The sequence below is a fragment of the Dermochelys coriacea genome, chromosome 12 (genome assembly GCF_009764565.3).
Source record: "Dermochelys coriacea isolate rDerCor1 chromosome 12, rDerCor1.pri.v4, whole genome shotgun sequence".
NCBI classification, from domain to species: Eukaryota; Metazoa; Chordata; order Testudines; family Dermochelyidae; genus Dermochelys; species Dermochelys coriacea.
Window position 1 is genome coordinate 25811202 of NC_050079.1, and position 25694 is coordinate 25836895.

The 25694-nt window shown below is 40.6% G+C and overlaps 1 protein-coding gene across 1 annotated transcript in view; it reads left to right on the forward strand.

The window, feature by feature from the left end:
• The first annotated feature begins 216 nt into the window (after positions 1-216).
• Positions 217-25694, forward strand: part of CDH16 (cadherin 16) — a 70092-nt gene continuing 44614 nt past the window's right edge. Inside the window, exons 1-6 of the mRNA XM_038368720.2 lie at positions 217-251; positions 9845-9902; positions 13498-13584; positions 16145-16285; positions 18212-18350; positions 22048-22206. Of these exons, the coding sequence (XP_038224648.1) occupies positions 223-251; positions 9845-9902; positions 13498-13584; positions 16145-16285; positions 18212-18350; positions 22048-22206 (613 nt within the window). The 5' untranslated portion in view covers positions 217-222. The remainder of the gene's footprint in view (positions 252-9844; positions 9903-13497; positions 13585-16144; positions 16286-18211; positions 18351-22047; positions 22207-25694) is intronic.

Below are 25694 nucleotides of genomic sequence, written 5' to 3' on the forward strand. Positions count from 1 at the left end.
ATGGGAGTTTAAAAAAAGAAGGTATGCTCTTTTCTAAAAATTCCATGAATTCCCAAAATACTAACAGATTTGTGATGAACAATTTCATACTCAACTTTTGGAAAATGAGCTGTAAATTAAATGCGCAGTTAACCTCTAGGAATCCTAGTTAGTGATTGGTACATTTTTAATTATAAAGTAAATAATTAACCACCAGGCCTTTATTATTTCACTCTCAATGTTATGTTCTGCCCTTCAAGGAACATGATGAGGTAAGGAGCACTTTCCTTATATCAAGAAAAGTATGGAATAGGTTAGATTTTTCATCCCGCTGGCAAGATTAAGAGCTAGATTGTGAACTCCTTACTCATGCTGGTCCCACTGAAGGGATGTGTGTCTCCAACTTGCCAACGGTGAGGCAATCGTAGTCTGGCCTTCTGAAAGTGACCCCTAAAGCTAGCAGTTTTGCTTGGATTTTAGGTTCTGAAGCTTCTTGTTTTGCAAACATGCTAACAAAGTATTAAAGTGGGGGATGTGATGTCGAGCAAATGTCAAACAGAAAAAACAAACTGCTGACAATTTTTGGAAGGGGTGGAAACTATGCGACTATTGTAAAAGGCAAGTTACTATTCCGGGCATAAGATTCAGATCTTTCTTGGGTAAAGGTTTTGAACATTTACTATATTAACAAACCAATATTGTTAGTCTGATTTTAATGATTTTAAGTGTTTGTGCGTTAGGGTTTTTGTTTTGCGTTCGATGTGATTTGTCAAGGTGGCAAACTAATAAGAAATCAAAGCTAAGGATATTTAAATTTTTATTTATTTTTAATAATAAAATAGATAAAATAGATAAAAAGATATTTTAAATAAATAAAACAAAAAATCACATTTGTTTTAACTGGAATTTTTCTTTTAATGACTTTTCTCAGAGCTTTGGGTGTAAAACAAGGGCAAAATGTTTTATCACAATGCTAAGGGAAGCCATGCTGGGGGTAAAAAAAAAAAAGAGTAAACACAAAAATGGTGAAATTAGACAAATATGCTGAGGGCACATTAGAGATTTAAGGGGAAAAATACATAAAAAACATCAGGGGCTAATCTTAGGAAGTGCTGAGCCCCTGCAACTCTGACTGGAGTCAATAGCAGTCACGGGTGCTCAGCAGCTCTTAGGATTTGACCCCATATGACCAAATGCAAGGGCAAACCAGTCCACAGTCCCTTGCCTGAGTAACCTGACTGAGCACTGGGTAACTATGGGGGGCGGGGGGAGAGTGACAACAGACATGGTCTGTGGGGGTTATGACAGCCTGATGCATCCATGCAGGAGATGGACTCAAGTGTCCATGCAGCAATCAGCCCTCTGGCTTCACCCCAGCCCCAGAGATATTGTTTCATGGACAGGGAAGGAACAAGTGGACCAATAGGCAGTAGAATACCACTCTGAAGGCAATCAGTCAGGGGTATAAGACGACGCCAGACTCCCCTGTTCCCAACACCATATTCAGAAATATAGAGCCTTGGTCCCAGTCCAGGGCAGAGGTAACTTTTTCCTGTTGACCCATGGAGCGGGCTTGAATACACATGGAGCTGCTTGGGTTGGGGACAGGAAATAAAAGGGTGGCTAGCATTAATGCCTCGCCCTTGAGCTACTCCCAGCAGGTGCTGGTCCCCTTTGCCCCACCCTCAAGCACCCACTGAAGGATTCATCAGTCTGGAGTGCAGCTGCTTTATGCAGTTATAAGGAGCTTATCTATCCCTTACTGCTGCATAAGCCAGGGTCTGGATTTAGCTCAGACAAATGATGAGAGCTTTGACTAAAAGCAAGCGAATGAGGGGGCTCGATGTTGCCAGAATATTTTTTTTCTTCACAGCATCATGCATTGCGGGAGGTTTCCTATGCTGCATATTTCAAAGGGCCCCCTAAGAAACAACAAGCTATTTTTAATTCACTGATTGCAAGGCTCATTTTCCAAACAGGCAGGATAGAGGTTTAACTAAGACTCAATGGGTTACTAACATCCATTTCAGGGAACAAATTCCAGATCAGGTTTGCAAAAAGAAAAGGAGTACTTGTGGCACCTTAGAGACTAACAAATTTATTAGAGCATAAGCTTTCGTGAGCTACAGCTCACTTCATCGGATGCATTTGGTGGAAAAAACAGAGGGGAGATTGATATACACACACAGAGAACATGAAACAACTGTGCGTGTATATCAATCTCCCCTCTGTTTTTTCCACCAAATGCATCCGATGAAGAGAGCTGTAGCTCACGAAAGCTTATGGTCTAATAAATTTGTTCGTCTCTAAGGTGCCACAATTACTCCTTTTCTTTTTGCGAATACAGACTAACACGGCTGCTATTCTGAAACAGATCAGGTTTGTAAACCTTTGTGATGAACTTTAGGCATCTTCCTAGACTTTACCTTGAATTCATCTTTAGGGGGTTGTGAGGAAAGCTGTCAAAACAAACATCTTCAATATTTTACATGACCCTGAATGTGGCTTATTAGGGTCACGGGTGCATAATGGACTAAGTAGATGTAGAGCATTTTAATTTTCCTGTTTCTTTCAACTTTAGATTTTTCCACAAGGATGAACAAGAAAGAGCTCAGCTAAAATCCTAATATTACTTACTCTTTTAACATCATTATCTGGGCAGTGACAGGGAAAGGAATAACCTTTTTATTTCAAAACGTATGCTCCTATTCTGCAGCTCCATTACTCCTGTGAGTAGTGCTCATGCAAGTAATCTCATTGAGGTAATTGACCAAAACCTGCTTCTAGTAAAACCAGGGTAAATCAGTGGATTTAGGTCCTGATCCTGGAAAGACAAAAACATGCTTAACCTCATGCACTGTATCAATGGGACTACCCACTGTGCGTGAAGTTAAACGTGTTTAAATCTTTGCAGGTTTAGGGCTGTACTCGTGCTGTGCAATGGGGTAACCAAAAGCAGAATTTGGCCTAGTGAGGCAGTTTGTGTAAGTAGCACTTCTGTGACAATATGGGTATGTTTGCAGGACCAGGCACTATATTTTGACCTGGAATAAAACCAAAACCTGCAGGTATCAGTCTGGGGAAAGTCTGAACAAGGCTAGGATACTACAGTTTATACCCCTTTCCTGCGTCACCAAATTGCTGCTTTTATTTTACCCTAATCCTTTTTTATGGGGCTGTGGAAAGGGGAGGATTTATCAGGTACACATCACCCGGGCAAGGAGGAGAACTTAAAATTAATCTATACCAAATTAAACATTGTTTCTCAGAATATCCACTGCAAATATAGTTCTGCATGGTACATTAAAATAGTTAAAAAATCATTAAGAAATGGTTAAATCATCAACTCAGCAAATGAATGTAATGGGGGACTGAACTTTACAAAGGAGAACTAGGCCATGATTCAACATTAGGGGAGTCAGGGTTGCCAACTCTCCCTATTTTATCAGGAGTCTGGCAATACATGATGGTTTCCTTCAAGTTCCAGCTCCTGGAGACAAGTGAATTGTGAGACGCACAGCTTTCTAGGCCCCATGGATGCAGAGAAAAGCATGAAAATGTGACTTGAATGAACCTCAAAAGGCGCAAAAGACCCAAACCCCCCTCCCGCACACAATCACAATTACTCTTAGACATACCAAAATAAATAATTTGAATCTCATAATATTTTGGTTCCTGACTCATGATTTTTAAACATTTGGGGTTGGCAATACTGAGGATTTTTGCAATAATTAGTAGAAAGTGTCTATTTTCACTCAAGAGAGAAAAATAAACTCAGTTAATAAAAAGAACTAAATAAATTCATAGAGGATAGGTCCATCAATGGCTATTAGCCAGGATGGGCAGGGACAGTGGCCCTAGCCGCTGTTTGGCAGAAGCTGGGAAATGGGCAATGGGATGGATCACTTGATGATTGCCTGTTCTGTTCATTCCTTCTGGGGCACCTGGCATTGGCCACTGTCAGAAGACCGGATACTGGGCTAGATGGACCTTTGGTCTGACCCAGTCTGGCCGTTCTTATGTTCTTTATCTCACTGCTGTTCCAAATTACACAAGAGTAAATCAAGAGGAACCCTGTTGACTTCAGAGTAGAATTTGGTCTACGTTTTTTTTTCTCCTTACACCCAAACCTTCTTTTATTAACTCTTCACAGTGATTCAGTACATTATGAAGTGTACCATTCATTCTGTACCCATCAGTTGCACCTTATTAGGAGAGGGGACAACCTATGGTAGACCTAAGTTAGATCTTAGGGCATCACTAATGTTCTAACTGGAGAGATGGTTATGTTCTCACCCACTGCCATTTGGAAAAAGAAAGGAAAGAAAAGCTTGAAAGAACTGCAGTATATCAAACACTCTTTCCCTATTCTGAGGTTTGCGTATTGCTTTCATTTATGTCAATTATTGACAGATATTAAATTATGAAGATTTTATGGTATAAAGTAATCCCATATCATTCAGAATTTTGTCCCAGGTGTGTATGTATGTGCCCTCACCTCTAGGGTTGCCCCTCACGCCTGGGCACCATGTTTCAGGGAACTTTGTTTCTTATACTTCCCTCAGTGGGCACTTCCTTGGCTGTAATGGCCAGTCCCAGCCACTGTCTTCTCCTCACTCCCTCTATAGGAATTCTGTAACTCAGCCCTCTGGCCAAGTCACACAACAGTTTACTCCCCATCTGGGGTAACAAAAAAGATCCAACTTAAAGTCCAAATCAAATGCTCAGACTAATCGTTCTTCTGCCCTTCTCAGGTACCACTGAAATCCTGGGTTTCTTCACCCCTTTTCCTGGCCCCTGCAGAGCCTCTCTTATCTTGCTTCTTCCCCAGCTACTTCCCTTTGCCAGGGACTCCAGCAGTTTACCTTTGATGATCTCCCCACTTCATTTAGGGCCTATCACAGAGTTCCCCACAGGAACTTACTCTGCTCCCTGTGAGTCTTTCTCTCCTTTGGAAGGCCCTGTAGGTGACAGCCTGACTATCTCAGGCTCTGCCCAAAAGGCAACTTCCTTCCAGGGTCTTCCTGAGCTCCCATCTCTGTTTAAACCGTGCTCATGCTGCTTCAGCACCACTTACTGGGGTCATCCTTTCTAATTAAGCACCATTACATCCAGCTGAGACCACTAATTAGCTCTTATTTTGCTAGCTCACAAGTGAGGGATAGCTGCTAAATCATGGGCAAAGCTGAACTCAGCTTGCCTCAAAGGGCTGGCCAGCCATGACAGGGACCAATGATGAAAAAATAAAGTGGGTAAAATCCTGGCCTTTTTGTAGCCAGTGAGTGTTTTGCCATTAATTTCAATGGGGCCAGAACATCACCCAATGATCCTATATTTTCCTTGCAGTCCCAGATGTAATAAAACCTGATTTTGCATTCCTTGCATGATTGGGTCTATTCAATCTCAAAGCCCCTTTTAGGGGGAGGGGGTTGTGAAAATGAGGAAAGAGATGAACTTATGAATTGGAAGCATCTGATACTTCTTCTTGCTCTGTGTTTTGGACAAGAATGTTTTGACATATGCATGCACCCAAACAGAGCAACCCAGAAAATGAACCCAGCAAAGATTTGTTGATTAGTTTTGTTGCAGCAATATTGAATATTTGAATGATCTAAATATGAAACTATGTTTCTATGTCTAGTAGGCCATAAACAACAACAAAAACTACTGTAAAACTTGTTCACCTGCACATCTACCAATGTGATATATGCCATCATGTGCCAGCAATGCCCCTCTGCCATGTACATTGGCCAAACTGGACAGTGTCTACGTAAAAGAATAAATGGACACAAATCAGATGTCAAGAATTATAACATTCAAAAACCAGTCGGAGAACACTACAGTCTCTTTGGTTACTCGATTACAGACCTAAAAGTGGCAATTCTTCAACAAAAAAACTTCAAAAACAGACTCCAATGAGAGACTGCTGAATTGGAATTAATTTGAAAACTGGATACAATTAACTTAGGCTTGAATAAAGACTGGGAATGGATGTGTCATTACACAAAGTAAAACTATTGCCCCATGTTTATTTCCCCCTCCCCCCACTGTTCTGAACTGTAGCTCACGAAAGCTTATGCTCAAATAAATTTGTTAGTCTCTAAGGTGCCACAAGTACTCCTTTTCCTTTTTGCGAATATAGACTAACACGGCTGCTACTCTGAAACCTGTTCCTCACATGTTCTTGTCAACTGCTGGAAATGGCCCACCTTGATTATCACTACAAAAGGTCCCCCCCACTCTCCTGCTGGTAACAGCTCACCTTAACTGATCACTCTTGTTACAGTGTGTAGGGTAACACCCATTGTTTCATGTTCTCTGTGTATATAAAATCTCCCTACTGTATTTTCCACTGCATGCTCACGAAAACTTATGCTCAAATAAATTTGTTAGTCTCTAAGGTGCCACAAGTACTCCTTTTCTTTTTGTAAAGCTCTTGGCTTTATTTGATTAAAAATGGAAACTAAGGCCCCAATCCTGCAAAGATGTACCATATACACTGCTTAACTTTACTCACATGAATAGTCCCACTGAATTCAACAGCACTATGCATGCGAGTAAAGTTATGTCTAAGTGTTTGCAGGACCAGGACATACCAAGCTACCATTTACTGAACAACCAAAAAATCCAAACTAAAATTAACATGCAGAAGAATTTAATTTGACTTGATCTGGCAAACACTTACACGGGTGTTTAACTTTACTCATATAAGAGTCAATAGCACTTAAATTAAAGCACATGAGTTAGGGTTTTGCTGGATTAGTGCCCTTGTGATTAATTTTGTTATCAGCTTGTTTTTTCTCTTTTGGCATTACTCTTCTCAGTGTTCAGTCCAATATTCCTTCCCTGATAAATAATAGATTTAAAGGCAAACAGGCAACTTACTATGTCCAGTACACATATAAAAACAGAAGAAATTAAATGATTCATCTGCTGTTGGGTTTGGTGCCCTGTACCCTGGGAACTGTCAACTATTTTAAAATATTGTACATCAGGGATACAAATACACCAAGTTTCTCACACTGAGCCTAACAGCAAATCATAACTGGCTTTTGAAGAATCATTCCCTCCCACCCTCATTTTATTCCCTTGCTGTTTGTCTTTTAATAAACTTAAACATTTTATTAAGACCAAATGTCCTAGACAGGATACTGGGCTGGATGGACCTTTGATCTGACCCAGTATGGCCATTCTTATGTTCTTAATAGTGGGTTTATTTGTGGATAAGAAATGTATTTGTTATTCATAATTATTTTATTTTAGTATTTGATATTTCTAAGACATGTAGAATAAGAACAACTTGGTTACACCCTGCAACCCCTTTATCTTTCTTGGAGGTAACTGAGAATTGGGCTCAATCTGTCCAATTTGTGCCCACAGTACCATCACTTAATCTACCTTAAGGGCTATTATGCTATAACAATCTTGCACATTAGCATTCCAATGTCATTAGCAATACCAGCCTCCCTTGTTAGCTGAAATTCCTTATAAGTATTTACCCTCTTTCAAATATTTCTGTTTAGCAATATTCAAGGTTTAGAACACTGAAAATATTAACCTGGTATCTTTACATTAGATTGAACTCCCAGCCTTGAAAGGAGGCAAAACTTTTTAGATACCACAAATAAGAGCTTAGAAATCCTGGCACCCTTGTTTTGTTGTTTGTTTTGGTGTTGGTTTTGTTTTTTGTTTTTGTTTTGGTCTTCTGCTTAATTTTTGGCTTAAGGGTCTGCAAGTAAATTAATGTGAAACATGAGCAGTGTATTTAAGGCAGATTGCGCTTGTGTGAGCCAGTATTTTCCTGAAGTGAATTAACCTAGCATAGTAAGAGGACTACTACCAGCTCAAGTTATTTGGATTCAGGGAGAGAGAAAATAAGCATACTATAGGATTATGTTAAAGGTGACCTACAGAAGAAAAAATGCATTTGTGCCTCTTTTTGATTCTTTATGTTGTACGAAGAAGGCTTGAAAGTTTTTAAAAAAAATTCTGCTTTGTGTTTTTTCATTAGAAATATCAGGAATATTAAGTCTTGGATTTGGTTTATTTACTACTTAATTCTTTGGATTTGAGTAGGAGCTTTCTCAGCTATGCATTGAAGGAGAAGAGAATCGTTAACAAAGAGAGCTTTCCTCCCAAGTGTTTGCAAGAAATTTGAGTTAAATAGGTGTTAATAAAACTAAATAAGCAATTTTTAAACAGCCTGACTAAAAATCCCTTCTCTGTTAAATTGCTCAGGGTTCAGTCTTAAGAAGTTATAATCTAACTTCTTCTCCAGTCATACAAGTAGCATTCCAGCAAAGACAGGGAATCAAGACCTATTTCTGCTGTGAAAAGCAAAGAAGAAAAAAGTGCTTTAAGAACTCCTTTCAAGTCTTCTTTAAACAACAGAAAGAAGCAACAAGGGCACAACTATATTTTAACCTCTTTGTAGGTCCTTTAAAATACATCATCACAAAACAATAATAAACCACAAGGCCAAAATTCCGTTGTTTTAAGTGCCCAAACAAAAAAGGCTAATTTAAGAGCTTTCTAGCAAGATAATTCCTTTACAATGGTTTGTCTTGGGGTATCAAACCATTGTGTTGCGCTTCTGATGATCCATTCTTTGGCTGAACCTCACCAAAACAAAAAAGTGTTGCGGACATCAAACTTATTTTAAATAGTTAAAGAAACAAAAATCTTTCAGTGAAGCTTGGAATAATCAGAAGTATAGGGGCCAGATGGCCAGCACATCCACTGGCACTGGACTGGGGGTCCTGGGTTCTGTTACTGGTTCTGCCACTGACCTGTTGGGTGATCTGGAGTGAGTCACTTCACTTCACTGTTTCCCTCCCACCTATTATCATCTCTGCAGCATCTTCCGGGCAGGAACTATCTCTCGCTATGTATTTGTGCCGTACCTAGCATCAGGGCTTAATTTGTGCTGAGGCTTGCCGGGGCTCAGCCCTGGCCCCTCTTTTCATGCTGGGGCACAGCTCCGGTACCTTTTCTATCAATGGCATTTAGTAAGGCATGCAATTCTACACTGCATGCAAGGCATGACCTTGCACTTATGGTGAGTGCGAGGTCATGTGATGTGGAGGATGCCATTTTGTTTTGCTTAAGCCCTGGCACCTCTTTCTTTACACATAAGCATTACCTAACACAACAGGCCTCCTTGGATTTGGGCCTCTCAGCCCTGCGAAAATAACAGCAGCAGCAACAGAACCTGCTATGATGTCACTGACTGAAATCTGACTTGGGTCAGCACAGATTGAAAGTCATTACTAACTGAATGAAATAGGTTTGGTGGTCTCAAAAGGTGTCAGCATCACAAAAGTCACTGTCACAAGTGTAATGCTTGTTGGCAGTCTCAGAGCAGATGCTAAGGACTGCCCTCTTTCCTGTGGGGGTGGTCCATGTAGGGCCAAGCTGAGAGGCATTGACAGTAATGTGTGGGGAGCTTGCTTTAATTCTGCTAGCTCTGAAACTCTTCTGTGGTTAGATGCAGAGCTTCGTACTCCAGTCCTATCAACATACACTCAAACATTTAATGGATAATCATAGATAGATTTAATACATAACTTCAAAAATGGGGGTGACCAGCTGTATCATATAGCACCTTCTATTACATTAGAAACATCTGCCAGTTCTACATTAGATGCTATGCAATCTACATATTTCCTGGTCAGGTCTTGTGTATTTCTAGGTCCCTGACTTTATTTCAAATGGGCTCAGATATGTATTATAACCATGTTTCACCATATCAATTTTATCTTGCTATGTGGTTGAAGAGGCAAAACAGAGAATTTAAGTCAGGGGGGAAAAAAGATCATTTCTTAAGTGAATTCCAACTCGTGTGGTTTCTTTCATTTAACTTTAGGGTGTCTAAATGCATGTTTCCTGTCTGGCTACTGATTGTCTGCTCTTCCGTTATTCAAGTGAGTGATATATTTTACATGTCGTGCTTGTATTGCATATTAGGTTTTTATGAACATTCATGCATTGCTTATGTTAATAACTTTACTATGGTACATACTGCAAGACTCTATATACTAAATAACCTAGAAGTCAGACAACAAAAGGCCCTTATAACAGAATGAATGTAAACTAGTACAATATTCTATCATAAAGTATCAGATATAGTTCTTAAGAACAAAGAGGAAAACAATATTAAAATTCAAAATTAACATTTACATATGTCTATTAAATAAAACAACAACTTTTAGCTTTAAGAACGATTTTGTAATTCCCCACCCATCTACTCCCCATTGTTTCTAAACTCCTATGATGAAAAGTGCAGGGTAGATTTCTTATGCCATATATCTTGGCTGTGCCTTTTAATAAGAGAAGAAACAGAAATTAGATTCTTTATTACTGGGTCTAGAGACATTTCTGGCTCGGCAACACCTATTGGGGCTGATTCTGACCTTGCTTACCAATGTAAGGCCCCAGTTCAGCAAAATCTTAAGCATATGACTAACTTTAAGAACATGAGCTGTCCCACATGACTAGTCCCCTATTCATAGATTCATAGATACTAACGTCAGAAGGGACCATTATGATCATCTAGTCTGACCTCCTGCATGATGCAGGCCACAGAATCTCACCCACCCATCCTCGGTGATAATGTGTTTAAAGTTAAACACATACTTAACAATCTTACTGAATCAGGTCTCAGTTAGGAGCTACCCACTTAGTCAAGTTTACACTGAGGTAAGTTAGATCAGATGAAGTGTGCAGGGCCTGATTCTTCACTGTCGTGCACCTAGTGAAGCCATTGTATAAAGTGGGTGTAAAATGCTACCAAATCAGAAATATTGCACTCAGATGTAAATGGCTACATGTAACCCACACGCCTACTGGGTGTGGAGTTCTGTCCCATTTAGTGGCACCGAGATCACTTAGAAAGAGAGAGAGAGATTAATGAGTTTGCTCTACAGCCTTAGCTATCAGGCACATGGCTTTTAGTTCATGCAGTAGAGGCTCATGCATTTAGCTCAGAGGGCCCAGGTTCGATCCCACCTGAAGACGACCGGGGTCTGTTGGTATTACAAGTGGGAGCTTGTCTGAGATTTCAACTGGGAACTCTCTGAAGCTCGGCATGTGCTTCCTCAGCTAGGGGAAGTATGTAACCCACACACCTCTTGAGTGGCGTTCTGTCCCATCTGGTGACAGTGAGACCACTTAGAGAGAGAGATTAATGAGTCTCTTCTACAGCTTTAGCTAACAGCCATATGGCTTTTAGCTCATGCATTTAGTTCCAGAGGTCCCAGGTTTGATCCCGCCCACCAACAACAGGGGTGTGTCAGTATTACATACACAAGATGCAGTGCAGCAGAAGACGTGACCCAGAGAGTTTAGTTCTGGATATGCAGCAGTATCTAAAACAAAAAAAAAAGTCCTAATTGTGAAGCCTACCTAACACGTCTTCCAACACAACTCTTATCCACACCTACAAATGCTGAAGCCATAGCTCCTCATCATTGCCACATTTACCAACTGATCCATACTCATGAAGTTGGGTATGGCTGGGTGGATGGTTTGGGAAGGATTGGAATCCAGTCTCACCAGAACAGGCTGAGTTCTAAACAATAGCAAACTGAACCCAAACTTCCATGAGTTTGGGGTTAGCAACCATAATGTTACAGTGCTGTGTTGTGATGTGATGTTGTTTGGCCCATGATATTATGACACAAATCTCCCCATATTACTGGCTCGGAAGAACCCTTAGCTTTGCAAACACTATTTGTGGGGCATGGGAAGAAGTTTAATTTGAACCTATTCCTGAAGTATATTGTGAACTGCCACAGGTGTATACATCATGAGCAGAGGAGCTAAATATGATTATGAATGCTTTGAACACAATAAATCCATAATGCATTTGACCAAGGTGCACTTACTAATGCATCTGTTGTATAATTATGTAGAAAGAGAACAAGTTAGTAAGGGAAATGACCCAACAAGAGTAGAGAAGTATGGATACAAGTACGAAACACTGCAGGAGGTTAATGATGTAGAGCTTCTAGAGGTTAAAATAAATCTCTCTTACACACACACACTGACAAAACATATTCTCTCTCTCTCACACACACACACGCACTTCTAATGGAAGAAGATTTACTTCATTGACATCTCTTGATGTTAGGTATTGATATCTAGACATTAGTACCAAAGAGACACATGCTTGGTGACTTCTTCCCATCTCTAGTTATTAGTACTCCTGTATTCAGCAGGAAATGTTCTGTGTGTTTGTGAAGGGTTATAAGAGCGGTTCCTGCCTACTCAAGGGTCCCTGCCTTTTGTAACACGTTCACCATCCATTAGAGTAGCAGTGTACATTACAATACAGTTCTCTGAGATTCAAGATTTGGCTATACCTTTTATGTCTCTGTATTAGAATTATGAGCAGTAATAGTGTATCTTCCTTGCTCAGTTGCTATTGCATATATAATTTGTTAATTCTAATTATCAAATAAATAAAAGGGTGTTACTTGTGATTTCAGTTTCTGTAGGATGGCATATACTCTATGTACACACACACACAGATTACAAAACACACATATGGACCCAATTTCACAGAGAAATTTTATACTGAAGACACTGCTACACCAGTATTGAAAAACAATGCTATGCATAGCAAGGAGTTCTGATGACATCATATTAACTAAACAGACTGAGCAAGGTGTGTTTATAGCCATATTCAGAGTTTTCCTGTTTTGCATTTTATATAAGATGGAATCCATGAAGTCTGTAAAATACAACAAAGGAAAAGTTGTATACAAGGCTACTCTGACATCTGTCAATCTAGGCATTATATTCATCATCATGATAGCTGACAGCTCTGACAATGAAGAGGTCTTCAAAACATTTATTGTGGTATATTGAGGACTGTGTTGCAATTGCAAGCTATCACTTTAAGGGCAGGGGAGGGGGAGAGAAGCAGTTTCTGGTTCTGTTGTCAGGCTAGGGAGCTAGGATCATAGTGACCAAAAGCTAATAAGAGAGAGCACACAGCTCCACTGATTTCAATGGAAGTTGTGGGCACTCAGCACCTTTCAAAATTAGGTCTTATATGAGAACCTACTACCTTATCATACTTGCTGTTAGGAGCAGGTTGAATCTTGGCTGAGACTAGCTGTTCTGTGTCAGGCCGCTGACAGTGACCACAAAGAAAGATGGATATGTAATAGGATGGTCTATTTAGTTTGTTAACTTATAGCAAAATGATTGCCATTTCCATATCAGCTTCACATCTCTTATCTCAGCAGAGACGGATTACAGTAACACCTTACAGATACTGCATTCACATTTATTCTCACTAGGAAAAGTCTGAGGACACTGAATCCCATACTAATCTCTTTACACTGGTGTAAATCCAGAGTAACTCCACTAATGGAGTCACATTGGTGTCAATGAGATCAGAATCTGGGCCATGATCTTAAAGCTAGGGACATGTTGCCAGGAAAAAAATTAAATTAAGAAATATTTTCATTTGCTTTTGACAAAACTAAGAGGCTAAATCCTCTTCCACAGGTTTTCCACTGTTTTCCCACCGGCAGTGAAGAACACATTGAGGTACCTGAAAATTATGGTGGTTCATTTCCACTGTATCTGAAGAAGGTAGGAATTTAAATACTGATAAAATGGTAAAATACTTTAAACTTCAGCTAAAGACCTAATCAAGATTTCATTGGCCTTATCCTCATGTTCATTGGTGAAAATCTGGAGTATCTCTACCAAAATTAATGGAGTCATGCCGGGGTAAAACTGGCATGACGAAGGGGAGAGTCAGACTACTATGCCCTTTATCAATGGGCCATTGTATAATAGAACCTTTTTGCTATATATAGAAAAGTCAATTTAACTCTTTGTTTTCTGTCTGCTTTCTAATCTCTACTAGCTCTCTTCCATCCTCAATATCCAGGAAACACAGGAGACAGCCATTGTCATGATATAAATATATATTGAATTGAATATATTTGTTTTTGGCAATCTGTTTTTTGCTCCATAGTGATTAACTATTTCAGCCATGTCTTGTGTTAGTGAAGTGGTTTGAAATTGGAAGTTCAATGTGAACAATAAAAGGGAAAGATTTGATTCATCTTAATTTGCCTAAAGAGCAGAGAACTCAATAATTGAAATTTTCTATTTTTTGTTGTTTATTTTATGAAAAAAATGTTGAAATTTCCCATGGAAATGTCTGAATTTTTAGCAAAAAATAAAAAACTGAAAATGTTTCAACTAAAAAACAAGGGGTTGAAAGCTTGCATAATGTTTGATGAAAATAAAAAATGCTGACCCAAATCTGTAAGTAAACACCATTTACTGCAGTCACTCAGGTTAAATGTGTATTTTAAATAATCCAATGCCGTATAGATATTCTCCTGATTAATGGATTCCAAAAAGTCATTCCCTAGAAACGGGGAAAAGGCAAAACTGTATAAGAAAATAAAAAGCTAAGTAATTTTAACACAAAAGTCAGAGAGCACTTTACTGAAACAAAACAGGATCAGAAACTATCACTGATAGTTGCATTTATTTTTTTTTAATTCATAACAACCTGTTTGAATTCAATAATTGATCTGTTAGAATAGCATTTTCTTTCATAGTCACAAGCACCATCTGCCATTTAATAAGTGTTTTCTGTGACTCAGTCTGTACTTAAATTGATTTCAAGCAGATCACTGCCATTTTATGGCTCTGTTCTCTGCACCACCAACTAGGATGCTTTAAAGTCAGCTTTGATAGTCAGTAAAGATAAAGCCAGTATCAGCACAAAAATATGGGTATTTCCAGGCCCGAGTCTTTGGTGTCAGAACTACTTTGTCGATAGTAATAGCAGTACCACTTTCCAGAGCTGGTACCTTCTAAGGGCCTGGACACATGGATTGGTGCCAGGGACAGAGACATTTTTAAAAATAAAAATATTAAGGGTCATATTTTCAGAGGACCTGAAAAAATAAGCCTTGCACATGCAACATGTAATGGTCATGGGGCTGTCTGAGTGCACAACTGTCCAGTTGTGTGTGCAAATTCAAGTTTTATGCATGCAAATGGATATGCCTGCAAATATTTGTAGGCATATTTTTGAAGACTGAAAATCTGTCCCCCAATTTTTATCAGAATAATTAGAGAATAATAAACTCATTATCTTATTGTGTGTCAAGATGCCTCGTCCCTGAAAAAACTTACAAAATGTACTTGTTTCTTGAAGCATTCGAGCTAATCCTGAATTTCCTACTTAGGCAAAATGTCCCCTAAAGTCACTGGATGTTTTGCCTGAGTAAGTAAAGAAAGAATGAGGCCCTTAGTGACTGGACACCACTCTGGGTTTATCTGCGTATTACTCTTGCTTGTATCTTTAGATTTTAAGCCCTGCATTTTGAGATCTATGGATGAAAAGTGCTATATAAGAGCTAAATATTATTGTTCTTCTTGAGACAGATGTTTGTTTGTTTGACACAGATCAGCTGTTGTACAGTGCCATGTGCACTTGCAGTTCTATATAAAGAATAAGAATTTGTAGTAGTAGTAACAGAACAGAGCCAAAAAGCAAAAGAAATTAAAAACAAATATTAATTTAAAACTATGCAACTGTTTAACATCATCAGCCAGAATCCCCATCTGACTAGTGTGAATTTGCAAATGAAGATTGCTCTGGGTCCATGGTGAGGAAGGCCATTCCTGGATACATGTCAAGTGTTGGGCCACACAAGAGCTCCCCTGTCAGAAGAGCAGAGCCTTCTTCATTTGCATCATTCCCCAGTATGCCCCTCTGCCTCTCCCACTTGCTGGCTCACCACAGCCTCCCATTTTGAAAGTGGAACGTGGGGATTCAAAACTCTCCCAGAGACAAATGTCACTTCCAGATGACAATACTCTCCTGGTATCCAGTGGTAAAAGACCTCCCCAACTTCTGCCTACCCCACAGATGTGTTGTGCTGTTTGGGCCATGCCGAGTGGTGAACTTCCATAAGTATCCGTGGAATCTGAGCACGAACTAAGAAGAATTAATGGCCCTTGGTGGCCAGCTATTACAAATGGCAGGCATCACGGTTTGAGTATTAGTATCTATGAAGCCCCAAATGGAAAATAAGATGCATCTATTAGGAGTAAAATGTTTTCTTCCCTTTTGCTTTGCATTAAACTACTCCCTTGATTACCTGATTTCCAACTTCAGATAAACATCACGCTCAATGGCCAGGCTGACATTCAGTTGGCTGGAAATGAAGAAGGCCTATTTGGAATAGATCCAGAATCTGGCATTCTGTACGTCAATAGACCTCTGGACCGGGAGAAACAAGCTTTCTACACCCTTCAGGTATGGTATACTCCAATGGCACAAGCCCCATCTCATCTCACTGCCCTACTACATATCCCCCAGCTGTCTAATACCATTAATGCCATTTGTTCTGTTGGCAGTAAATATTGGCAGATACCAAAAGAAAAAAACTCAAGGACAAATTCCTAAAACCATCCCTCAGTTTGTATTCAGCCCTTACACTGGCAAACTCCCATGGAAATAAACAGAAGCTATGGGTGCTCTCAGCCCCTCTGAAATCATTTAGGCCATTCATTTAGGTGCCTAAATTTGAATTTAATAACTAATGGCCCTGGGCTTGGGGGCCAAGACTATGTCCTCCTAGTTTCTGACTCCGTGAAGGTCTGTCACACTTCTTTGAATCCAAGTTTTACAGACTAAATGCATTAAATCTAGTCTGCTCCAGTTGATTCAGCATATACACAAAGTAAAGCTAATGTACAGAGTCCTGTTTACACACTGAGGCTTACAAAACTGCATTAGTGCACTGTGCATTAATACACTTATTACTGGCGCAATGAGTTTACTTTGTAACACCTTTTATAGCTGTTTGGGACAGATCTGGCAGGTTACTGAGCACCTGTTGAGAACCGACAACCTCCACTGAGTTCTACTGAAGTTATAGTAGCTCAGCACCATATCTAGTCTTTCCTAAGAAACCATCTGGGCTGCTTCCAGCTGGTTCTTCCTGGCCCAATCCCCTTCTCTCTAACATGTGCTGTGCTCCTAACATGAGTTTCTATTTATCCTTCTTCAGATTCATCATAAGTATCTAACATCCCTCACTGCTGTTATAATGCTCTCAGCCCTGATCCAAAGACCTCCTCCCAGTGTGGCTGATGCATAAGCCTGTTTTCTGTAGGGCAGAGAATGTACTTTTTCCCATGCAGGGGTTTGGTGATGTTAATGTGTATTAGTGACAAGCTGAAGTTAGACAATCATTTCAATAGACTGCCCAGCAGTAAAAGAGCTGGGCTGTTTTCTGCATATGAAATGGGAATGCCATTTAATACAGATATCGGGATGTCTGTCCACACAGCCTTCTTTCTGGACAACCCACAGGGCCAGATTGTGGCTAGCCCTGTCTGGGTGTAGAAGAGGGTGCAAGGAACTCTCTCCCATTGTTCACCTAGTCAGGGACAATCACAGTCCCCTAACTTGTGCTTCCTGAGGGGCTGTTAGCAGTAGTGACAGTGGTGCAAAATACACTGAAAGGCCTTGGGAGCGTGGAGTGAAGGCAAGGCCGTGCTCCCCTTCCCCTTCTGCACTGGCTGGGGACCTAAGTCAACAGAAGAGTAGTGTATACTGCATCCTCACAAAAAGAAGTACAGCAGCTGTCTCCGATCAACCTCTCCCCACCGCCATATTGGCATATTGTCTATCAGCACTGAGCCAGAGGTTACCATTCTTTATCATATAAACCTCTGTTATGTTTTGTTTCTTTCTGTTGCATTTTGAGTATTGCCCTCTACTGGATAGAATGAGAACTGGTCCGAGTGTCATAGACCCCATACTGCTAACAGCTAAAGGAGATTCTCCTTCAGTTCAAGTGCTAGTAGCTTGTGCCTTCAGTGCAGGAGTATTTGGGTCCAATCCCCACTGTTGCAATGAAGTTAGCGGTGGCCACAATGAGCATCACATTTGTCACTAAGAAACCATAGCTGGCTGGTGTATACACAGGGTATATTAATCTTACTGTCATGTGACAACAGTAAAGAATCACAACTTTCTTCTAACACTGAACGAGGAACTTTAAATACACCTACTCTAGTTTCCGACTGCTTCTGCCTAGAACCTTCCTCTGAACCCCTCCCTCCTGGCTTCACATTAAAGATTTACAGAAACAGTACACATACCCTCACACTAACCTTAAAAGGCAGCATATGCAAATGAGTACTATTGAAGTACGTGTTCTTTTAAAATCAGGTGACTGTAAAAGATGAAGAGAAGCAGTTGGTTTTTAACCCTGTAACCATAACAATAGCAGTAAAAGATGAAAATGACAACATGCCAGTCTTCACTGAGGATATGTTCCCTGGAATTCTTAGCAAAGGGACAAAGCAAGGTAACAGTGACCTCCCTGACTCCTTTCTATAAAGATCTGTTTCATTTTTACTTTCCTCCGCCACTTGACTCATGCCAAGGTCTTTATACACTGCGTGTACTACTCTTGGTACATTTGATGAAATGTTCCATTTTTAAGACCATCCATTTATATAAATTGTATCATGTTTGTATTAGAAACAACTTAGAGATTATCTACTCTCTGAGGACGAGGGAGCTAGAGGGAAAATGAACAAGTACAAAATGGCTTCCCTCCTTAGCGATAACCATAACCATACGTGTGGATGTGAGAAGCTGAGTGCCTTTCTCTTTGGGATTAGCACATTCTTTTTATTTGCCATTTGGCCGATATATATGCAGTAAACAAGAGAGAAAATATAGAAACCATGTGACTGCTTGTTCCATAGCCTTTTGCACAGGGCTGCTGTGTAGTTGCTTTCAGATGTCAGTACAAAGCTTCCTGATCACTGGTGCTCAGTAGTGAAATGTCAGGGAGGAGATAAGCAGGCTAAAAGGAGCCTATCTTAGAAGCTAGACTGTTCTATCATTAGTTTTATAGATAAACTTCACAACGCATTTTTAAACAACAAACGTTATTGCCTAGCTGAGCATAAAGTCATAAAGAGAATGTTTTTCAAATGGAACCCAAGGTAATTTTAGGGCTTTCCTGCAGGGGGTCAGAAAGTTTGACATGGTTAAGCCATCAGCTTAATCTGCCTGTGCATCTAACTCCTCATGTCAACAAAGACATTTTAATGTGATCTACGCTATCAGAAACACAGAGAAAGGTTTCCTGAAAATTTACTCCCTCCAAAGTCAGGCACCTCAGTGAAATGAGATATCTTCCAAGCGATACGTCATGATGGCATGAGATGACAAGGGGCTGGACTAGATAGAATATTCATAGAATATCAGGGTTGGAAGGGACCTCAGGTCATCTAGTCCAACCCCCTGCTCAAAGCAGGACCAATCCCCAATTTTTGCCCTGGATCCCTAAATGGCACTCTCAAGGATTGAACTCACAACCCTGTGTTGAGCAGGCCAATGCTCAAGCCACTAAGCTATCCTCTTGAAGTTCCTTCTAGCCCTAAATTTCTACGATTCAATGAAACAGGGGCCAGACTCAGCTCTCATAGACACTAGAGCAACCCCACCTTGGCTCAGCATCTCCACTGAGTACATGCATGTTGCACTGGCACATCTCATGAGCTGTGATATCTTGTGGTAGATGTTGAGGTACTATGCGCTTACAGCCTCTCAACTGATGATCTCAACATGCTTCGCAAACACTAAACCTCACAACTCCCCTGTGGAAGAGCTGAGTGAAACCAAGAAACAGTGGGTAAGTGTCCCAAATTGGGCACCTTGAACTGAGGTATCCAACATTAGTGAACACTTAGGCCTAAATTGCTCACCCAGTACCACAGAGAGGGCCAAGATCAGAAAAGATGTGTAAGTGAGTTCCCCTTATACTAACAGACTCCCTTAGCACTACCTACATCCACTCTACCGAGGCCAAAGTAGGGGTAACCCCACCCTACTTTAACTTATGCTTCTGGCTCCTCAGTGCAAAAGGATTGGTCTTGAGAAGATTTTTTTAAAAAAATTAAATTTTAAGCTTCAAGTGGTGACAGGGTAAGTTGTATTTTCATGTTAGCCGGTTGAGGTGAACTCCAAAGGGGGAGTTTATGGGTCGCCTCTATCTGCTAATGTGTGTTAAAATGCACCTTGTCCTTTTTACAGTAAAGTTTAAAAGGGTGTTTGGTAACACGTTTTAAAAAACACCGCTCATCCTTGCCTAACATACCCTAAGAGGATATGGTAGGGTAAATACTGAGGTGGTTCTCCACTGACTTTACCCCCTGCAAAGTGAGAGCAAAGGGGGTGTAAAAAAGCTCCCATCTAAGAAAGGTAGCATTTTATGCTAATACAGGTGTCAGTCAGGACACCAGCTAAGAGGCAGTGGTACTTACACTACTGAAAACCAGGCATAGCTCCATTGAACTCCATTGGCTTATATTGCTATAAAGCAGGTGTAAATAAGAGGAGAATAAGGCCCTTAATTAATAATACAATGTCTTTGTCTTAAATCTGTAGATGCCTTAAGTGTGACAGCTTCCTCAATGCATTCATTTGGGTTGCTTTGGTTGGGTTGCTTTGTATCATATCCCAGGAGGGGATTCTTGACAGCAGCATTCCTTGTATTGTAGAATGTTATAAAAAGTTTGGAGTGCGTTTCCATATGATTGTGAGAGACATGGAAGCAATCTCATGCCGCAGTAACAGGCTTCATAGTGTGAAGACTAAATGAGTTTTAATGGGTACTTGTCATTTGCTATAATTTGTCACAAAAACTGAGGACTAAGGAAAACAGGCAGAGAACTAAACTACTGCAATCTGAATTCATTACTGGCATTTAACCAAACAGCATTTTCCTCGTTCTATTTTCTCATTTGTATTAGTCCAGCTGTTAACCCTTATGCTACTATAGTTTCCCCCACTACACGGTAACAGGAACACAGCAGAAGGATGGAGTCTGATAGTTCGCACCGCTCATCCCCGGGAATGATCCTTAAAGACATTATTGGACCATCATTATGGCTGATCCAGGAAGGGAGCTAGGTCAGCGGGCAGGTGCTTGGGACTCTGTCAATGTCTGTCCGTGTTTGTTAACCCGCCAAACGACTGTGATGACAGTGTGACATCAGCACTTTATGAATACTGATTGTATCATCCGTGAACCAATTCCTGCTTTCCACTCTCTGTGCTACCCCACTTACACAAGGGGTAAAACCAGGGCAGAACTTGGCTCTACTCTGACCACGGCTTAAAGACAGTCAGCTCTGATGTTTTTGAGTCAGGCCTCAAAAAGAATGCGATTGTCTTAAAAATCACAAGATTAAAAATAAAATAATAATAAATAATAATACTGGGTGTGTGCAGGGTTATATTTGCCTTCCAATTTCTAAGCCTTTAGGGTGCACTTAGGTCACATTTTCAAACTTGTCTCGGCCACCATTCATGCTAGACATTTACTTTTTCCCCACTGAAAGCTGAGAGACTCACCTGATCAAATGCTTCCAGGGGTCGGTGCTTTATGAAAAACACGAACTACAGTGAGGGCTGGAAATATGGGACCTGTAAAACAGGGATCATAGAGAATGTTGTGAGGTTTAACGCATTGGTTGTACAGGACTCCAAGTGCCTTGTGTAGAAAGTGCTAATTAACTGCAAAGCATTTATTATTCCAGCTCATGTATGGTAGCCATCTGAAGGATCCATGGAATTTAAAATCTTAATTGATGTAAGTTTACAAAAGAAACTATTATACTAGCGTGAATACCCAAAGCCAGGTTAAATAAAGCAACAGAGGGGAAGTTACACACACTATACTTACGCTGTCACCTTCACATGAAAAAGAAAAGGAGTACTTGTGGCACCTTAGAGACTAACAAATTTATTAGAGCATAAGCTTTCGTGAGCTACAGCTCACTTCATCGGATGCATGAAAAAGAAGTAATTCATGTATAAAATGTCTATAGTCACAACACAGTTAAATTGGTTATAGATGGGAAGAGTCAAGCTAAGGAAGGAGAATTGAAATTCTGCGATAGAAAGCATTTTTCGTGTTGAATTAAAATGGTTTTTAGATAAAGCATTGTGCCACCAAACCCAATCTGTGATCTTTCTAAACCCAGGAACGTCTTTCATGAGTGTCAGTGCTATTGACTTGGATGACCCTTCCACACCAAATGCCGATCTACGGTATAAAATCCTCACTCAGACTCCAAGCCAACCCTCAGAGAATATGTTCCAGATAGATACAAGGACAGGGGGTATTTCATTATCTGCAGAAGGTAAGATACTGCTGGGTAGCTTTGTCCTTTGTATTGAAGTATCTGAACAATTCCGGTCCTTAAGGTTGAAGGGCCCGAGGTCAGTTGCCTCCTTTTGTGTGCATACATGCGGAAAGCAAGCAGGCACTCCTTTTGAGAGCTGGCACCTACATTGTTTATGTACCAATAGACTGGAAAGCCTAATTGGATATGCAAGTCTATTTCACACCTAACTCACGCCACTGATCAGGCTCCTGGATACTCAAATTTCTACACAATGGAAAAGTAACAGAGTGCAATATCCACTCCATGATGGAATTCCTTGTAAAATTTTTATATATTACATTTCCACGAGCTTCCACTACCTTTGACAAAGTAGGGAAGCCCCTTGCAAGAAGCTCCGCCAGAACTCTGATTCAGATTTTTAAATCATCTAAATAGTGCCAATCTAATCCCATCACATTACTCATTTTAGTATCACTTCATCATAACCTCCAAATTGAGTAGATCATCTACTATCCTGGGTGGAATCCCTGCTCTTGGCTTCCAGTTGCCTTTCAACTCTGCTACCAGACTACCAGATATATTGCCGTACTATAGGAAACTATTTAATCACATAGATTTCTACCTGGTTTGTGATTAAAATCCTTTCTGCATGGAACCAGGTTTTATTTTGTACTAGATTTTTCTGAAGCTGAAGATTATAAAATACAGCTGAGCACTTAAACATTGTTATCCTTGAAAAATACAGCCAGATGCTTTGTGTACACCCACATACTGCATGGCCGGTAATGACAGGCTGTACTCTTGGTTTTGTAGTGCAATGAACGGTCCTTTAGAAATTCACTTTCTGCACATACCAGCAGTCATCATGAACTGGATAAAACAGGCTACAAAGACTAAGCCCATGTGAATGTAACAGTCAGAAAAATCAAGAAAGTGCAGCTAAATTAAGACAATACAAATGGAGAGGGGATTAAATCAATCTTTACAGCTTTTTTAAACCCATAATTTGATTCATGGCACAAATTGTGCCTAACCTATTATTTGATATCAATGGGGAGTAGGGAACCAAATGGCTTAAGAGAAAAATAACTCTTGTAAAAAGCCTAGAAGAAAATGGAATAATATTAAATGTTGGCAAAGAGAAGTCCTTAATAGGTTAAATGTCTGCTGCTCCCCCACAACAGAATACCCAGCTTTAAAGTTTTTTCATCCCATGCTACAACAGCCGAAGAAGGAATCTCCTTGTGTGGGTTTCAATGGATATTACTCTTAGCAGGTCCTGCTGGCTTAGACTTTCCTTTCTTTTTTAACTGCCATGTGTTGTAGAATATTGTCTAAGCAAAGAGACTATTTCCATGATTTTAATTAAAGTATGAAGATAGGTTATTATAGAGCAAAATTTCCTCAAAATACAGGAATAAATATAGCAGCAAGTAGAAAATAACAAAAATAGAAAAGAGATAGTTAGGCCAGATTTACAGAGGCCTGCATGAGTAAATGTACAATTGTTTCAACAACACATACAAATGTTTGCATAATAACTGCTTAAGAAGCTGCAATAGCTGGTCATTTGTGCATGGCGTTACTGCAGTAGTACAGTGAATGCACATCATTTAGGTGTTCAAATGCAAGACCTAGGTCTGAAAACCAGGCCCTGGTTTTACTTATTACTTTTATTTTTACATTTTCAAATGCTAGACAGGAGTTGCTACTGTATGTAAAGTGCACTTGAAAGCAAACCCAAGCTCTAAGTGTTTCCATGAGACTGGGGTTCAAGAGCTGCCTTGAAAAATAGTGAGGGATCATCTCTGAGGAGTGCTCTTGTCTGCATCTTGGATCAAAGCTAAAGGTCACGGGGCAGTCAGGAAACATAGAGACCAACCATGGAGATTTGTTTGCTTCACTTCTGTCTGAGCTCTGTTTTAATTAGACTAATCAAAATGTGCGTATTGAGTCCAGCAGCAAACCCATAATGAGGCAGGGTCAGTGAACTGAGGCTTAGAGCCATATGGAGGTATCTATTCAAGCCCTGTTCCCTAAGTGTCTGATTTTATAGGGCATTGACTTTCATTATGCTAAAAAGAGTTGAGTTATGGAACACAGCCATCTTACACAGAGACCAGGGGATGCAGGCTGAGGAACCCAGACTTCCATTTTATTTATTTATTTGGCTCCTGGTCCTATTCTTTTTCCTACCGGAAAAGCAGTCTGAGATAAGCCTTAGGGCCTCTGGTGTGGGGCAAAGTCCTGCCTCTGCCTCTCCCTAGGGACCCTAACAGTACTGCTCCGTGGGTTCACGTCCTGCTTCACTCAAGCACTCTGGGGCAGCCCTTTCAAGTACTGGCTGGTTTTGGTTGGGCTCACTTGTGGGTTTAGACACTCATGTCCAACTTGACAGAGCTGTAGGGCAGGAAGGGCTGTTTAAAGTAAATCCGTGGAAAGCCAGCCCCTACTAAAAGGCCTAAAAGTCAATTTGTGAACTTCTCCTCCCCCTACCTGCTCCATACTTCCCTGCCACCCCAGCAAGGGAGACTCATTTGCACATAGACTGGGGTGGTGGTAAGGTAATAATGGATGGGTTCGGATCTGGAGTGTGGGTGTGTGATGGGAGTTAGGGAAGGATGAAATGGTGGTTTTCTTTTAAAGAAGAATAATGAGGGGAAGTGTGTGACATGCTCCAGCCAGGGCTGCACTATATGAGAAACATCCTGAAGTTATTCCCCCACAAAGCTGTTGGTCAGCATGAAGCAAATTAGCATCAACCCCTTTCAGCACTAGAGTGTGAGCAGCAAACATCACACCAATGGATGGTGGGGCCAAAGGCTCTAGGACTCAATATAGCTAAAGATGTGGCAGCATTGGGTAAATGGGCCCTAATGACCGGGAACAGGATAGTTCTAATGAGAGCCACTGGAAGCCTTTTATCCTGACTTTCTTCAATGGGAAGAAGTCATGTGCTACATCGCACACGGCACAGTTAGTCTGTCATGGGAAATTAGTGGAACACATTGCAGGTAAGTGATGGAAAATTTAGATGGAAAATTAGGCCTGGCCCTGAGCAGAATAGGTGAGTCACCTTGAATTCTTCCCTGGCGCAACTCTCATTTTTCCCCTGTCACCTACCTCCCTGCCACATCCCTCCCCAGGGAGTTCAAATGCATCATCTCCCTCCCTTGGCAGGTTCTTCTACAGTCTGCGGCTCTTGGATGCTCTGCCCCAGGTAGTACGGCTTCCTGTGGCTTTCAGCAGCAGAAACCACCTTTGAGAGAAGATTTAACAGAAAATATCCCACCACTACCAGCAACAAAAGATATCAGGGATACTGTGTACTTACCGCTTATCACCCACAGGGGAAGCAGAGGTGGCACTTCTACCCCGGACTTTGTGGGAATGGCGAAGCTGAAGTTAGTGTTCTGTGAGTTATGGGGGGAGGGATATAGAAAGTCACAAAATCCCTGACCCCCACTGCAAACTAACTTGCCTAATTGTTTGGCCTAACCTAC